This window comes from Zingiber officinale, chromosome 9A (genome assembly GCF_018446385.1).
Source record: "Zingiber officinale cultivar Zhangliang chromosome 9A, Zo_v1.1, whole genome shotgun sequence".
Taxonomy (NCBI): domain Eukaryota; kingdom Viridiplantae; phylum Streptophyta; class Magnoliopsida; order Zingiberales; family Zingiberaceae; genus Zingiber; species Zingiber officinale.
In genome coordinates this window covers 3,117,312-3,135,061 of record NC_056002.1, presented here as the reverse complement: position 1 = coordinate 3,135,061, position 17,750 = coordinate 3,117,312, and the positions used below count along the sequence as shown (strand labels likewise).

At 45.8% G+C, this 17,750-nt stretch overlaps 1 protein-coding gene across 1 annotated transcript; it reads right to left on the bottom strand.

The window, feature by feature from the left end:
- Positions 1 to 166: 166 nt before the first annotated feature.
- On the bottom strand, positions 167 to 17,717 carry LOC122020299 (protein root UVB sensitive 1, chloroplastic-like). The gene is made up of 7 exons (XM_042578168.1): positions 16,718 to 17,717; positions 5,302 to 5,577; positions 4,503 to 4,559; positions 2,562 to 2,760; positions 1,756 to 1,868; positions 840 to 1,004; positions 167 to 767 (listed from the first exon to the last, which is right to left on the bottom strand). The coding sequence occupies exons 1-7, from the start codon at positions 17,519 to 17,521 to the stop codon at positions 504 to 506; spliced, it is 1,878 nt and encodes a 625-aa protein (XP_042434102.1). The 5' UTR covers positions 17,522 to 17,717; the 3' UTR covers positions 167 to 503.
- Positions 17,718 to 17,750: the final 33 nt, after the last annotated feature.

Genomic DNA, 17,750 nt, shown 5'->3' with positions numbered 1-17,750 from the left:
ACAGATCAAAATTTGCATCAGTTTTGTAGCATCATCCATATTCTGCATCCAAACGCACCTATGAGATTATCATATAAATTCTGAAATAGATCGGGCTAAATGAAATGACAGTTCTGCTGACATAAACTATCAGACTTTAGAACATTTCCTGAGCTTGGGCTGATTATTGGAAAAGTAGCAATGCTGTGCCAGTCAGTTTTGGCTTGGTACATTGGGATCAAATCTTCAAAATATGTTTGTAAAAGGCAGAGGCATACTGTCTAGTATCTTTACAATGGTTTCAAGGTATTTCAATTCTTCCTTTCAAACTCAAAACTCTGGTTAACACACTAAAAAACATGTTTCCTTCGAGAACAGAATTTTCAAGTTGTCATTGTTGCTCACAAATTAGTCATCCAACCTTTAAACAAGCTTTTGTCAACATGGATCTCCTAGTCCTCTATTTTCTTTGTATTTGGTTTTTGTTGTCCTGCAAGGGTTCCATAAATCTGTTCAAACGGAAATTAGAAAGGTGGCCGTATTCTGTTCTGTAATGGCCTTGCAATCAGCCCATCAGTGACCCAGCCACTTTGCAGGCCATCAGATTTTACATGTCCATACTCCCTTTGAACGTAATCTAAGGATATATGCAACCTTCCTCCTGGCCTGCAATCATCAGCAATACTTCTTGATTCGATGTCCACATTTTTTTCCAGCCAGTACAAGTAATTAACATGAAAAATTGACTTCAGCATGTCGTCTGGCGAACAACTTTCCTTGAGAATTATCTGCAGTGGTTAAAATTATTGCTTAACCTGATGGATCAATGCATCAAATAAAAATACTCTTGTTTTACTCACACAAAATTTTCCTTTGTTTTCTGTAAGCAGATAGCCTTCGTTTCTGAATAGATCAAAAAGCGCAAAGGCATCTTCTTTATTGTTTACCAATTCACTAAGTTTAAATCCCATCAGCAACCTGTGGCCAATCTCAGCTGCTGCATCTTTAGCCTCCGACGATAGTACCTGCCAACATTTTGGAATACTTGAGCTCCAAATGGAACATGAAATCATAAGGGTAGATTTATTGTAAAAAAAGAGCGTGTTGACAACTTCATAGACGATATTTCATATAAATAACTTCCAGTCCAACTATCTGAAATTAGGTGTTTCATTTACAATGAGTTGGATGATTGGAAAAATGTACACTTCTTTGGTTGTAGAGAGGTTAGGGAAATGCGGAAGTTGGTTTGGTTACACCTAATTAGAAATTTCAGTTTTACCAGGACTAATTTAATGCTGTGTTATTGCTCATTGGCTGAATGAAGATATATAAGAAAGGAAGTTGTTGCTTGTACTTGTAATTGTTGTGTTTAAGTGATGCCTCTGAAAGTAAAGAAACAATATTGTTTAACATTGGTTTTTAGAGATGAAGCAAGTGGTTTTTTTAGAAGCATCCTTTAGAGGAAAAAATGGTTGGCTGTGAGTCAATGTGTCTATAAAGCCCCTCAATCATAGAGTTAACTGGAGCTGGCTTTGCAGCTTTTTGGTCCCAGGGGAAGTAATAGTAGGAATTGCATGCTTGGAGACATCTAAAGTCTGTGAAGGTATTAGATATGCCGTAGAAAACAGATTTGACAACTTCAAACTGTTTTTGATTCACTACTTCCCATTTACTTCTTTGATTGCATTTCCCTCTGTTTTTATATAATCTAGCAAACGATGTTGTTGGAATATGGGCTGATGATAATGCATCTTTAAAATAAAATAAACTTACTCTTTGAATTTTTCTGTCAGGAAATTGCATGCTTGGGAAAAATGGTTCTACATCATTAACCTCTTTTACAGGAGGAATTTGCCCACTTAATAGATATTCGCTAAAAACCAGACCTGTTGAAAGTTCAAATGAAATTTGAAGGAGTTGCAATATAAGGTAACTTAATCAAAAGAACTAAAGGAAGAATGTGGATAAGTTACCAAATAAGTCACTAGAACAAGAAAACTCCAGCCAACATGAAATAACACTAAAAGGAAGTTTAAAAAGGACAAAACAAAATTCATAAATAATAACTTTAGCAGCTAATTTATGTTCAAGAAAGAAAAAGTTGCAGAAATGAAACATTAACTGAGGTGTGTTTGCTTATGAAAACTGGGAACAACTTGCTATAGTATTTTTTTTTTTTCTAGTAGATCAAGCATCTTTTGTGTGAGTGAGAAAAAAATACTACCTGGAGAAGTAAAAAAAATTGATGACAAACGAGTTTCTTTATTGTACTTTTCAATTACAAATACAAAACCAAACAAACTAGAGAATGGGAATACAAATACAAAACCTTTAATGTGATTTGACAATGAGCTTCTGATCAACACATTATCTCACAACAACAACAATAATAATAATAATAAATGTATCAAAATAGAAGCCTTGAAGCCAAATGTGCACTTTCAATGTTTGAGATGCTTCGTTTAGTTTAAGTAGACTAAAAACTACTACAATGGAAAAGTTAGACAAGCAAAAAAAAATGAAAATTCTACAATATGCCACAAATGGAAAATGAATCACATTGACCGTCAAGAACTTACATGCCCGATAAGGATTAAAAGTTCTTATCTGAATTGATTGATAAGACTTGATGTTGCAGTACATATGGAGTCCCGTCACTGCAGTGAAAGAAGCAAGAGCTAATGGAGTTGATGAACCAATATAGTTACCCAGGGCTATTCCAAGCATTATCCCAATAAATTTGCTCACCATTCCTTGAGCTTCTCCTTTTGCAATAACCTAAAATCAAGATTAAAACTACCAAGTGAATATGCATACGCACAGATGATAATGCACACATCAAATTTTAAAATCTCAAACACACATGTGATATGATATTCACATATGGATAAACATATCCTCCTTATTGTAACCTAGTTACAATTTACATTTTTTGTATAGATCATAGGAGCTTAAACAATATAAAAAATCCATAAAAGTATGTTTGCAAATACTATAATGATAAACAACAAAATCCAAAACAAGATAGATTTTTTTCACTGGAATTATGAGAAAGTAGAATGTAGAGCCCATGCATAAAGCCTAAGCTTTAAATATTTAATATTCTTTAGGAATGGATTTTTCAAAGTAATGCCATCTAGTCATCAAATTCTTACTCTCTCCATATATGAAAAGTTGTGGTTCATTAATCTCTACTATAAGTGTTGATTTACAAATCTAGATCTTCAGAAAAAAAAAAGTGTGATTTTTACCACTAAATCTATGCTCAGCTGAATCCAAGCATAACTTCTTGGTGTTACAAACCATTAGTCAACGTTGTTAAAGACAGTAGGTGAGTTAAGATGCCTGCATATTGATTACAGGTGCTTCCCCAAGCAAAGCAATGCCTCAAAACATTTGAAGAATAAGGAAAATTTTCCTAAGCTCATAAAAAAATCAACTAAAAATTATCAAATATGTACTTGTACTAAACAATTATAATTATTCATGAAAATAAAACTGCACAAGGCCTCTGAAATGATATAAGCATATTATTAAAAAATCATTACTAATTCTGATTAATAAAACATTTGTGTGAACTGATTAGCCAAATGACTAATATTGAGCTATATAAAAAGAAATCATTTTAGTTAATGCATGTTCTTAAAAAATGACCTTAGTTTTACTATATATATATATATATATTGGGATAATGTAAAAATAGATGATTCATAGGCTCCATGTGTAGAACACATGGACAATATTTCCAAAGAAGTGTTGCATTAGTACATACACTTATAAGGAAAGCATTTCCATATTGTACATGAAAAACATGATTCTTATGATAGCGACAAAAAGGTCAGTTATTACAATTAATTTATCACCCACAAAGAGGAAAGTGAATGATAATTGTGTACCACTCACAAACTTACGTAATTTAATCAATTTAAGTTCACAGCAATGATGTGAAAATTTTAAGCTGGTTTTTTCTAGTTTTAGTCTACTCACTACTGTCTTAGAAAGTGCAGACCCGGAATAGTTGTGACTCAGCTTACTGATACAATTTATGTATCATAAATTATACTAGGGCTAACCATAGATTAGATTCGCTAATCATAAACATGAAGAAAGAACTAAGTCGTTGTACTAGTGTTAATATTATATACTAACTATTCTAAGCAATATGGAGACAATCGAAAAAATGATGAATCCTACACGATATCTTGTGGAATGTGTCAAGTGATAAAGTGATACAAGATAGATGACACTAACAAACTAGACATTCTGATAATGTATGCCTTGTTCGGTCCCTGCCTATAAAAATGTGAACCCCCTTGCTTAAACTAAATTTTGAATCAAGTGGCAGCTACTTTAAGTTGGATGCAAAATCTGCTATCCTAAATTTGCTTAATAAACTTGATACAAAGGAATAGAGAAAAAATTCTTGTGAAGAAAAATTGATGTTCATTTCAATACAAGTATCAACAAGCATGACTTGTATAAGGATGGAGTGGAGTATAGAACATCGAGATCCATCATACCTCAGCAAAATTTCTTTGCACAGCAAAACCAGCATAGAAACAGCTTCTGGTAGCAGCCTGTCAATCGCAACCACTGCTTCAGTGAGAAGATAAATTACAAAAATGCAATGTAAAACTAGACTAACATTATCTATTTAAATGGAAATCTCCAGCACATTGATACTACGTAGGAAACTGAATTTAATGAAATGCATTTCAAGAGTATAGAAAGGGATCATTATTACATGAATAAATTTTAAACAATTAATGGCGGTTGATTGGAGACATCTGAGGTGTAGATACTTGATCAGAGGAGGAAAAATTAAAAAAGATGGTTTCTACAATGCAAGGGTTAGGTTATGGAGCTTGCAATCAAACCCATAGGCATTCTTGCACACAATACAGTGATGAACAACAAACATGATCCCTTCATTTTGATTACCACGGTTAGAACAACAAACATTATGTCCCTTCATTTTGGCATAAGCTATACATACTCGACTTCACAGATTATTTTGTGGTAACAACCAAAATTAATCACTCCCTTCCCTCTCTTCTCCAGTTTTTTGACGTAGATACATGATCAAACATAGTATTGTTTAATAATTCATCTTGATTGCATCAATCCTACCTGATAAGAAATATAATTATGAATTGTTTATTTTCCTTGGTTCATCTTGAGTATTATGCAAGAGTGGATCTAGAATACAACATTTAATTGTAGAATAGCATAACCAGATGCATAGCCAAATGGAATAGTCAACAGATACATAGTTTAGAACATTAGGAAAAAAAAACAAAATTGGATGTGCAGAAGTACCTGAATCAGAGAAGCTGCAGAACGGCCAGCCCCAGCTGTGGCACCTATCAAAACGAAAAATTGAGGAAATGCAGGAGTAATGATTTCCAACCCATATGCTAGATTTTCCAAAAGATCAGCAAACAGCCTCCATCCCTTTGGATTAACATCAAAGTGGCGACCAAATTTCGACAATAATATTTTGCTAAGATAGCCTATTCCATCCTTGAGCACCCAATTTACAGCAGCTGCAGTTGGAATTGCACCTTTTCCCAATCCAATTGCATAAAGTAAAGCCTTAAAGGATAAAGATGTAGTAAGTATTAATCTACAATATGAATTTTAAGCGAAGTGTATATGCAAGTTCACCAAATCAAAAAAAAAAAAAAATGCATCTGATTCAAAAAAAAAAGGGAAATATAAGTTATATAAGTCATGGAGTATGATGTTTTTTTACACTGAATTGTGCTTTGAGACAAATAGGACAAATATGGAAAAACTTATGCAAGATGGAATATGGAAATACTGTTAAAACTAGATATGCATAGTGATCCGGCGGTAAGAATGGGGGGCCCACAGATGGGGTCCCGTCCGAGCAGAACCAGAGATTACCCAGCCAAAGGTTTGGGTTTCCGACGCCAAAGCAGGAGAACCGGAGCCGAGTGGCCGAGCGGAAGTGTCCGCTCGGCCGAGGACAGAGTGACCGAGCGGAGATGTCCGCTCGGCCGGAATCGTGGCGAGGGAACAGTGGTTAGCCGAGCGGCCTATTCGCTCGGCTCGGGATATGGTATGTCAGCAAAGGCATGATAATTAGCGTACAAGATGGCACTATTAAAGGCCCCACCATCACGTCACGGAAAGGTTGATACAGTAACAGTATGGTCTTATGGATGCCCTTCTGACAGGCCCACACCTAGGTATGGTCGAAAGCAGGTGATTGCTTCAATTGGTGTGCCCAGGCTCCTTCGAGAGGTCTATATAAGGCCTCCACTTCTTCAACCGGAGGTACACAAGTCTACATTTTCTAAGTCACTCTCTTATTCCTTCGCCTAACTTGAGCGTCGGAGGGCCGTCGACGGGACACCCCCCCCCCCGGCTCGCCGGAGCACTCGAGGATCCAGCAGGGAGCGCCACATCCCCAGCGTCCGTTGACTCCTGGTTCGAACAGGATCAATTTGGCGCCGTCTGTGGAAACGCACCTGCATCCGAGCAGAGGCAATGGACGAGGCTGGAAGACTACATACCGTAGCACTCTCACAAGAAGAGTTTGACGCTATAGTCGAGGCGAGGGCAGCCAAGATAGTGGCGCAGCAAAAGGAGAAAGCACAGGCTGAGCAAGCGCAACAGCAAACAACCTCGGCTTCAGCAGGCCCTCAGGCACTCTTCCGTACTCCCCCAGAAATCGCGTCCGCTCACGGGGAGCAAGGATCTTCATCCGATGAGCCTCCCGTTCGGGATCATAGGAAGGGCAAAGCTCCCCGAGCGAACGCACCACCCGAGCAGGTTCACCGACAGTTCTCAAGTCATATGGGATCCGCTGCCAAAATACTATACACCACCGCCGATCGGAGCTACAATGGGACGACCGACCCCGACGACCACTTGGGGAAGTTCGACAAGACGCCACCTTGCATCAAGACTCGATGGCGTAAAGTGCCGGGTATTTCTCACCACTCTATCGGAATCTGCACATAGGTGGTTTCGGAGGCTGCCGGACGGCTCTATCACTAGTTTCCGGGAGTTCGAAGGCATTTCTTCATCACTTGCGAGCACCGACGTTATCAAAGGACAAGCGCCACCCTGCTCACCATCAAACAAGAACCAAGAGAATCTCTGGACGTATATACAGGATTTAATCAGGTAGCGATGGACATCCCCACGCCCACCTCGGAGACAATGGTAAACGCCTTCACGCAAGGCCTCGCGGAAGGGACTTCTTCCGCGCCTATTCGCAAACCGCCCGGAGACTACGACCACATGCTACACGGCGAATGAGTATATAAATGTGGAAGAGGCGGAGGTGCCCGACGGAAGGGAACTCATGCCGAACAGAAGCAGCCCACTGCCCATCGCCCACCAAGAGGACCAAGAGTTGAGGCATCCCGCACATCATGCGAAGTCCCCAGTGGTCCAAGAGGTAGTTGCCGAGCGGTCAAAGATGAAGAAAAAGAGGGTATGGACCCCAATGTTTTGCTCTTTCCATAATACCGACTCCCACAACACCCGCGACTGTCGGGGCACGCCTTCAATCACCCATCCTGCACGACGGGGTGGCCCTCGTCGATCGCTTTCACCCGCCGCCGGCAGCGGCATCAAGAGTCCGGTCTGCGCAGCGTTTCCCTCCAAGGCATGAAGATCGCCTCGGAGGTCCAATGAGCGCCTAGGCGGTCAGCTCGGGAAGAGGAGAACAGACAACACCTCCCGGGGAGAAATCAATATTATTGGGGATTCACACAGGGCAAGAAAGGCAAGCGCCCGGCAGCTCAGAATCCATGAGGTGGGTTGCAGCCAAGAAAAGGCGAGCGGACCCGAGATCAGTTTCGGGCCCAAGGATCTTGAGGGAGTTGAAGTGCCGCATGAGGATGCCCTTATCATCAAAGCGGTGATAGCCAACTACACCATCCACCGTATCTTCATTGACACTGGCAGCTCGGTCAACATCATCTTCAGAAAGGCTTTTGATCAACTGCAAATCGATCAAGCCGAGCTGCTCTACGGGTTTACGGGCAATGAGGTTCTTCCGGTCGGACAGGTAAGACTGGCTATCTCCTTAGGGGAAGAACCGCTCCGGAGAACGAGGACAACAAACTTTGTGGTGGTCGACTCCCCTTCATCCTACAACGTGATACTGGGGCGACCGGCGTTAAGCGAATTCCGAGCTGCTGTGTCGACGTTCTATCAGAAGATCAAATTCCCGGTCGAGGACAAAATCGGTGAAGTACGAGGAGATCAGTTAGCCGCTCGGAAATGCTATGTGGAAATGGTCCGAGCCGAATCCAGCGCCGCGCGAAAGGCTCCACGGATCGAGGTACACGCCATAACCGAGAAACCTCCTGCTTTAATTTATGATGAAAAGGAGGAGGTTCAGATCCATCCGAGCCGATCGGAGGCTACAACCTTTATTGCCGCCGACCTGGAGGACGAACAGAAAGAAGAAGTGGTCAAATGCCTCCAGATGAATCATGACGTCTTCGCTTGGTCGACGCATGAGCTGCCCGGTGTCTCCCCTAGCATAGCCCAACATAAGCTTCACGTCCGGCCGGACGCTCGGCCAGTAAAACAAAGGAGAAGAGATTTCAGCGCCGAACAGAATATTATCATCCGAGCGGAGGTAGAAAGGCTCTTAGAGGCCGGCCACATAGGGAAGGTTCAATTCCCAAGCTGGTTAGCAAATGTGGTGCTCGTCTCCAAGCCAGGCAACAAATGGAGGGTGTGCATCGACTTCAGAGATCTGAACAAAGCTTGCCCGAAGGATTTCTACCCTCTGCCCCGAATCGACCAGCTCGTAGATTCTACAGTCGGATGCGAGCTTATATGTATGCTGGACGCCTACCAAGGCTATCATCAAGTGCCGCTCGCCCCGGAGGATCAGGAAAAAGTTAGCTTCGTTACACCGGACGGGACGTATTGCTATACGGTGATGCCGTTCGGACTGAAGAATGCCGGAGCAACATATCAAAGATTGATGAATAGGGTCTTCCGCGAGCAAATCGGACACAACCTGGAGGTCTATGTAGATGACATCCTCATCAAATCCTTCCTTGCGGCCACTTTATGCAAAGATATGGAAGAAACCTTCCGTACACTCAGAAAATATGGGGTCAAGCTAAATCCTCATAAGTGTTTGTTCGGCGCCAAAGGAGGACGTTTCTTGGGCTATATTGTGACCGAACGGGGTATTGAAGCTAATCCTAGTAAGGTGAAGGCTCTTCAGGACATGCCACCGCCCAGAAACATAAGGGAAGTACAGAGGCTGACCGGTCGGATTACAGCGCTATCACGCTTCATCTCCAAGACTGCCGACCGGAGCCTTCCGTTCTTCAAAATCCTCTGCAAAGCTACAAAGTTCCAATGGAATGAAGACTGCGATCGGGCCTAAGAATCAAGACGATTTAAATTCGGCAAGCCGTTCTAGATGTACTTATCGTCCACAGAGCGAGCGGTCAGATCAGTGTTGGTGTGACAGAATAGTGCTACGTAGTAGCCAATGTACTTTTTGAGCCACTTATTGAAAGACGTTGAATGTCGCTACACCTATTTTGAGAAACTGGCGCATAGGCTGGTCCGCGTCGCTCGGAGGTTGGGCCCATATTTTTTATCGCATCCAATAGTTGTGCTAACTAATAGCACCCTAGGAAGAGTCCTCAATCTCGAAGCATCTGGTTGGCTAATCAAGTGGACCACGGAGTTAAGCGAGTTTGATATATAGTACCAGCCAGATCGACGATCAAGGCACAAGCCTTAGCCGATTTTAAGACGGAAGTACAGAACGCCAAGCCAGAGGCAACCTGGAGGATCTATGTGGATGGATCGTCCATCCAGCAGGGCAATGGGGTGAGCATACTTTTGATATCACCACATGAAGATCGAATGTAATTGTTCGTTCGGCTGGACTATCGGGCCACGAACAACGAGGAAGAGTACGAAACGTTGATTGTCGGTCTACAATTAGCCCGACATGTGGGAGCTACAAAGGTCCTTATCCATTCGGATTCTCAACTGGCAGCGTAGCAACTTGAACTTTTGAGGTAAACAATGCCAAACTAAGGCTATATGCTGAGCTTTTGCTATATGCTGACCAGTTGGGGCATGGATATTATTGGACCTTTCCCCTTGGCGACCTGACAAAGGAAATTTCTCCTTATAGCGGTACACTATTTCTTCAAATGGGTGGAAATCGAGCCGCTCGCCAACATAACCAAACAGATGGTTATCAAATTGCAAAACATACCCTCCGACCGGGAAGGAGCTCATTTACTCAAGAGAAGGGCTAGTCGGTTCACCCTCGTAGGAGATCAACTCTACAAGAAAGTCTTCTCCCGTCCGCTCCTAAAATGCGTCAGTGGGAAGATGCCGAGTACATCCTTCGAGAAGTGCACCAAGGTTCGTGCGGTGGACATCCAGGTGGACGGTCATTAACCAGGAAGATTTTGCTAGCCGGGTATTTTTGGCCAACACTTCAAAAGGATGCTGCCCGGACCGTGGCAAATTGTCTATCCTGTCAGAAGTATCACAGCATGTCCCACCGACCGGCAGATGAGATGAAAGCATCAACTGTGGCCTGCCTGTTCGACCAATGGGGATAGACATCGTGGGACCTTTCCCCACGGCTACCGGGCAACGGAAGTTCTTATTGGTGGCGGTCGACTACTTCTCGAAATGGGTAGCCGAGCCACTTGCAAAAATATCCGAGCGATGGTTAAAAGTTCATACGGCAAAATATCATCCGCCGCTGGCATCCCAAGACGACTCGCTCCGACAACGGACGTCAATTCACCGGGAAGCCGGGAAGTGGTGCGAAGTTATGGCATCGAGGCACTTCACATCGGTGGCATACCAGAGTAACGGCCAAGCCGAGGTAACCAACCGAGAGATTCTCGAATTTTACGGGCTCGGCTCGACCGAAGGAGGCGGTGGGTGGACGAGTTGTCGGGCGTCTATGGGCTCTCCACGACACCAAAGGAGGGAAGGCGTCACTCCATTTCACTTGGTATATGGAGGCGAAGCGGTCGTCCGTGGAGTCCGTTCGGGTACAAAATTATGATGAAGATAACGCCGAACGGAGGAGCGTGGAGCTAGACTTAGTCGAAAGAGGAAAGAGCTAAAGCGTCCGTCCGGTGATGGCGCATCGGCAACGTATGAAACGTAACTACAACCGCGTGATCCCCGTGAGCCTTCAAGTAGGCGACCTAGTTTGGAAGAAAGTCAAGCCGGTCGGAGATGTCGGCAAGTTGGAAGCTCCCTGGGCAGGACCCTTTGAAGTGGTCGAGAAGCTCCGTTTGGGCGCTTATTACCTCAAGGATGCGGAAGGTCGGATGCTGCATCGGCCATGAAGTGCAAATCACCTTCAGCCATATAGAGCTGGGTGAGAGGTGTGCTTTTGCTCTATTTTGTGTAAATTCAAAATAGCTGTACTCCTTTTATCGCAGGAAACAAATTATTCCCAAGGCATTCCGTGTTCATAACCGAACGGTTGGTTATACGAAGGCCCCGAGCTGCTCAACCGGAGGTATATTGTACGAGCCAAAGGCTCAATTCCGAAGGCCCCGTGCCGTTCGACCGGAGGTAAATTATCGGAGCCAAGCGCTCGACTACGAAGGCCCCAGTGCCACCGTGGGAGGTATCAGACGAGCCAAAGGCTCAATTCAAGGCCCGTGCCGCTTGGAGGTAAATTGCCAAGCGCTCGACTACGAAGGCCCCGAGCTGCTCAGCCGGAGGTATATTGTACGAGCCAAAGGCTCAATTCCGAAGACCCTGTGCCGTTCGGCCAGGTAAACGTTGTCCGAATTAGGCTTAAAAGCCCGACGAGCTCCGTCGTTAAAGATCGAGAGCCGCGCCGACCGGCTATAAATATCCGCGCCGACGAGCTCCGTCGTTAAAGATCGAGAGCCGCGCCGACCGGCTATAAATATCCGCGCCGACGAGCTCCGTCCGGCTATAAATATCCGCGCCGACGAGCTCCGTCGTTAAAGATCGAGAGCCGCGCCGACCGGCTATAAATATCCGCGCCGACGAGCTCCGTCGTTAAAGATCGAGAGCCGTGCCGACCGGCTATAAATATCCGCGCCGACGAGCTCCGTCGTTAAAAATCGAGACGGTCCGGCGCCTATAAACCCTCCGAGCGGAAGATCGTCTAGCCCAGACGTTAAACCGTAGAGACGAGCCGGCGTCTATAAAAACCGAGCGGAAAACCGACGATCACCATTGTTAAAAATCGAGTCGGTCCGGCGACTATAAATACCCCGGGCGGAAACCAGAAGTATTAAAACATTTAGGCCCGCTCGGGCGTTGGTCCTTCAATACTTGGCGTTTGTTGACTTCACACAGGCTAGATACGTGCAGAGCGAGTAGGCCCTCCCGCTCGGACTTTGTTTAATGGGTTAAGCTGATCGGCCGCGTGACGGAGAACACTTAGAGCATGACTGACTCTAAGCATAAACGTTAAGCAAACAGAAGAATATTATGGATAATGATCAGGAAGACGCAAGCAGAGACATAATTGCATTAAAGGGAAAGCATGTCGAACGGCAAGTACAAAAGGTTGCGCTGGGCGTAAGAAACGCAAAAACAAGATAGAGACGAGGAACACTCTTCACTCGGGATCTTCGAAGTTGAAGAAATCATCCGGAATGTCGTCTATCATGGCCGCCAGATCGGAGGCGGGAATGTGCATTCCCGCAGGAAGGTGGCCACCCTTCTTCAAGTAGGCCATAGTGACCTTAACGGCCTCGGCAAAGGTTGAAGAGACGCTGCCGCCAAATTTCGTGCCGAACCTCTCCGAGCCGAGGTAATCTTGACGTGCAGCAGCCAGACGACTCGGCTCCCCTTCCTTGTACTTTCTGAGCGCCGCCCGGGAGGCAATTAGTGAATCTTGGAGAACTTTCTGGTCAACCTCCGCTTTAGTGCGTTCAGCTGAGCGCCCATCCCGTTCGGCAGTTAATTGGGCTTCCAGCTCCTTAGATTGCTGATCTAGGGCTCGGACTTCGACTTTCATCTTGTCCAGATCAGCGATCGCCCGCTTCTTCCGGCTACTGGCGCGCTTCACGTCTCCGTCGCGTTTCTTCACCAAGCCTTCAAGTCGAGCCACCTCTGTAACCAAGTCGGCGGCCTTCTTCTGTTCGGCCTCGCGGGCTTGTTTCTCCCGCACGCCCGATGGACCCCCCGAGACTTAGAGTTTTTCCATGAGATCCTCCAGCTCGGCCAGCCGATGGCTAGTGGCGATTTGCTCTGCCCAATGCTGTAAGTGAAATAATAAAATCAGGAACCAAACAGTAGCATGGCGCAGGAAGAAAAATGAACCTACCTGAGTGGCCTGCTGCATGTGGTTATCGCTGAGCTGCTTGGGCGTCATGAGGGCCACCCGAATCTGGGCGTCCTCGAAAAGTTTGGCGAGCGGACCCGTCAAGGTTATTTCATGAACGGGGCTTGATGGTTAATCGGCAGACAATAAATATTCCTCCGATGGGAATCGAAGGGTAGTCTTGATGGTCGGGTGGCCGGCTGGCACTTCTTCAGCCGCAGTCGCCTGGCCCGAGGACTCCCCTATGGTTGAAGCTTCGCCCAACCGTCGTAAGCGACGACGAGTCCGTGGAGGAGAGCCAGAGGGCTGGGCAGTGGGCGAGGCCAGGCCTCGCGATCTGCGACGGCGGCGATCGCGGCGATCTCGACGGCGCACGTGGTTCGCCCTCTTGGGTCGGTAGGTCGAGTCTCTTCGACGTTTCCGCCGAACTTCCAGTGGTGAATCCCCGGGGGACTCCGGCTCGGCAGAGGAAGCAGGATCCGCCTCAACCTCGCTGAGCGGATTGGGTAACTCTGTTTGTCCCCCTATCTGGCGGTCAGATAAGACCCTCGCGAGTTCTTTTGTAGCCTCGATTTCCACCCTTGATTTCGATGATCGGTAGCCTTGGAGCGCCGCATGACTTCAGGTGCAGTGGAAGAAATTAAAATCGGTTAGACAAAAAGGCGAAGGGAGTAAAGAGTCCTTACCCGTGCGGTAGGGAAGATTGGCGAACGGGAGATAATCCAAAATGTACAACACCCTTAAGAAGCAACTGGTCGATTTTGTACCACTGACCGGACAAGCGGTTTGCCGCGTGAAGGTAGGCTGGATTGTCAATTTGCGAACTCATTTGAGTCGTACTGGTGATGCCGCCATTTTGTTCGAACGCAGCTCGGGAAGACGATATAAGAAGAACTCCTTCCAGTGCTTGTTGGAGGTATGTTCTCAAAAAATTTGAAGCCTATTCTACTTTGGAAAATAAAAGTACCCAACTCGGATTGTTTGGGGTAGAAGAAGTAGTGGAATATTTTGGGGTCAAGTGGGATACTGTGCAGCCTAAAGAGGACGACCACCCCGCTCAGTAGCCTAAAGGAATTCGGCACAAGTTGGCCGAGCGGGATGCGGAAATAATTACAAACTTCCAAAATAAATGGATGGGTAGGAAATCTAAGGCCGCCCTGGAATTGGTCCAGAAAAAAACAAATGGTACCGATCGGCGGGTTATAGGGCCGGTCGGTCGGGCCGGCTACAACTATTTCATGGTCGTTCGGGATCCCGTAGGTCCTAACAACGCGCCGGGCGCGCTCCTCATCGAACCTACTCTCCATACTCATATACCACGGACCGTGAACCTCGGTAGCGGGTACAGAAGTGTTCGCCATGACTAAAGAAAGGAAGGAAGCCTAGCAATACTCGGAAACAAGGGGACGAGAGAAGAGAAGAAGCTTACTGAGGGAAGATCAAAGGAAAGAATCCCCAGGAACTCGAAAACCGTCGGAAAGCAAGCACTGGGAGTCGCCGGAGTAAGCTAGCAGCAGGCAGCTTCGACAGAGGACGCGTGATGAAACAGAGAGTGCGGCGTGAAGGCCAAAACGAGGGCTTTATACAAACGAGACCGCTCAACCTCAGAAGCAGGGCACAAGAGGCGAGGTCATCATCTAGCCGTTCATTTCAAAACAAAGGGCGTCCCATCGTACGGAGCGTCACCGCCACTAGAGACGAGCCACGTGGTGCTCTGTCACCGAGCGCAATTAATGCGCCCATACCGCGCACGCTTCGGCTTAATGAAAAAGACTTGCGCGATTTTCAAGAGGATTTAGACAAGCAAACATCCACGTTGGGCGCCAAGGCATACAAAACGAAGAGCCGAGAGGCTAAATTTGGCATTAGGGCCGAACGGCTCAAGGGATATCAGCAGCAGCGATAAGGCGACGACCACTCGCTCGGACACACAGTCCAGTCAGTCGGACTCACTGCCTCCTTCGACTAGACTTGAAGGGGAGGCAAGTGATCCGGCGGTAAGAATGGGGGACCCACAGATGGGGTCCCGTCCGAGCAGAACCAGAGATTACCCAGCCAAAGGTTTGGGTTTCCGACGCCAAAGCAGGAGAACCGGAGCCGAGTGGCCGAGCGGAAGTGTCCGCTCGGCCGAGGATAGAGTGACCGAGCGGAGGTGTCCGCTCGGCCGGAATCGTGGCGAGGGAACAGTGGTTAGCCGAGCGGCCTATTCGCTCGGCTCGGGATATGGTATGTCAGCAAAGGCATGATGATTAGACTGTATGCAAGATGGCACTATTAAAGGCCCCACCATCACGTCACGGAAAGGTTGATACAGTAGCAGTATGGTCTTATGGATGCCCTTCTGACAGGCCCACACCTAGGTATGGTCGAAAGCAGATGATTGCTTCAATTGGTGTGCCCAGGCTCCTTCGAGAGGTCTATATAAGGCCTCCACTTCTTCAACCGGAGGTACACAAGTCTACATTTTCTAAGTCACTCTCTTATTCCTTCGCCTAACTTGAGCGTCGGAGGGCCGTCGCCGGGACACCCCCCCTCGGGCTCGGTTTTGTTGCAGGTTCGCCGGAGCACTCGAGGATCCAGCAGGGAGCGCCACATCCCCAGCGTCCGTTGACTCCTGGTTCGGACCGGATCACATAGTCTATAAGCTGGACTGCTGGACAATTTGCCGGGCAAAGGACTATTGTTAATCTAACCAAATTTATAATAGGAGATAATGGAATATGCAAATTATTAGCAACATCGCTAAATTGTGGAAATTTAGGTCTTATCTTTGAACAATGATCTTAAAATAGAAGATAAGCTAATCCATTGCTAGTCTTTACCAGTTTGAATTTACAAGCAAAAGGAAAACAAAAGTATGAATAAGAGAATCCATGATTCCTAACTATTTGGAGTTAGCAAAATAAATTTTATCTTGTCAATGAATTCTAAGGCTATTGTAACACAAACATCTTCTATTACCAACTTTAACTTTCATTGACCTCTATCTAGCCCTCCTAACATGATTGTTTCATTCAACTTGTCTAATTGTCTAATCTTTAAGTCATCCTTTAGAAGTTCTTAAACACCAAATCAGGAAGGCAAGAGTTCCTAGAATGATCATCATCAATCTATGTGAGTTTCAACTATTTTAAATCAGCTGAATGAAACACATCTTTCTATTAAACTCTACGCAAGACTATTATTAATAATATCTAGATTCCTTAACTCACTTTTGATTATGTTAACTAGAATTTTCTTTGAACTCCTTGTAACCTTGCATCTTCAAATCTAATAGATTCAACTTGTCTAACTATAAACCTATTCATTGTCTGTGAACATGTTCATACCATTTGTTCAATTGATATACACTATAAACTAAAACATTTCATGTTGTTGGATTGTGAAGAATTAACCAAAAGCGAGACAAGTGGAAACCTGAGTTGAAAGGACCCCGCTGATCTGGCTAGCAACACCCTGGACCCCTCTCCAGAGAGAGTATTCAAGGTAATCGCCGCTGACGCTGTGGGGATAACCTTCAGGCAGCAAAAGCCTCAGGATGAGATCTCTAAACACATGCCAAGAGGAATCAAGACCCAGGTGAAAAGAGTGCTCGCCATCTCCATAGCGGTGCTTCGCATCTCGCTCGGTCACTAAGGAATCACTGTATGGTTCAAACAAGAGCTTTGTACGCCGGCCACCAGTCACTTCCCACACGAAAGAAATAGCACCTCCAGCAGTGGCAGCTATGCCCAGTGCAAGAGATGGGAAGAGGGCAAATGGGAGCAAGGACAGAAGCAAAACGCCAATAACCCTAACGGAGTAGGAAAGAGAATCGAAGTCGTTGGGTGCGCTCCCAAGAAAGAAGAGTTGCAACTGAGACCACCAGTCATCTGGGCCAAAAGAAAAGTTTCGGTCATCCGACCACCACCACCCATGATTGTTCCCATTGTTGTTGTTATTGCTCCCATTGTTTCCATTGCTGTTGCTGCCGTCAACGAGCGGTGAAGCCGAAGGATCTGAGGAGCGAAGCAGAGATGGTCGGCGCAGATAACAGGAATTAGGACTGAAGAAAGACAACTGCAGACGGCTACGACCGAGAGGAAGAGAAGAGGGGCGAGAGAGATGGCAGTGGCCGACTCTTCCAGAGAGATCCGAGCCGGAAGCTGGAGGAAGAACGAGGGCAAGAGAGTTGCAAGACGAGAATTGGGGCTGAAGCCCCGCGCATACGCCGCCGGTCATGGAAGAAGTGCGCCCCCTTGACGCCTTTGCCGCCGCCGCCGCCGGAGTGGAAGAGCAGGAGCCAAAGCGAAGAGGAGCATAGGGTTTAAACAGAAGCCTCTCGGAGAGAGAGAGAGAGATTGGATCGGGACGCAATAAGAAGACTACAAACACCGGGCTACTGACGGCTCTTCATTTTGACCGAGCTTCTATTTAAGGGAAATTTTGATTTATTTTTCTGCAAGTCTTC

Coding starts and splice junctions, on each gene's coding strand:
- LOC122020299 (XM_042578168.1), bottom strand. CDS start 17,521: ATGACCGGCGGCGTATGCGCGGGGCTTCAGCCCCAATTCTCGTCTTGC. Junction 5,578..16,717: donor GCGGGGTCCTTTCAACTCAG/GTTTCCACTTGT, acceptor TTATCCTTTAAG/GCTTTACTTTATGCAATTGG. Junction 1,869..2,561: donor TTTTAATCCTTATCGGGCAT/GTAAGTTCTTGA, acceptor AACTTTCAACAG/GTCTGGTTTTTAGCGAATAT.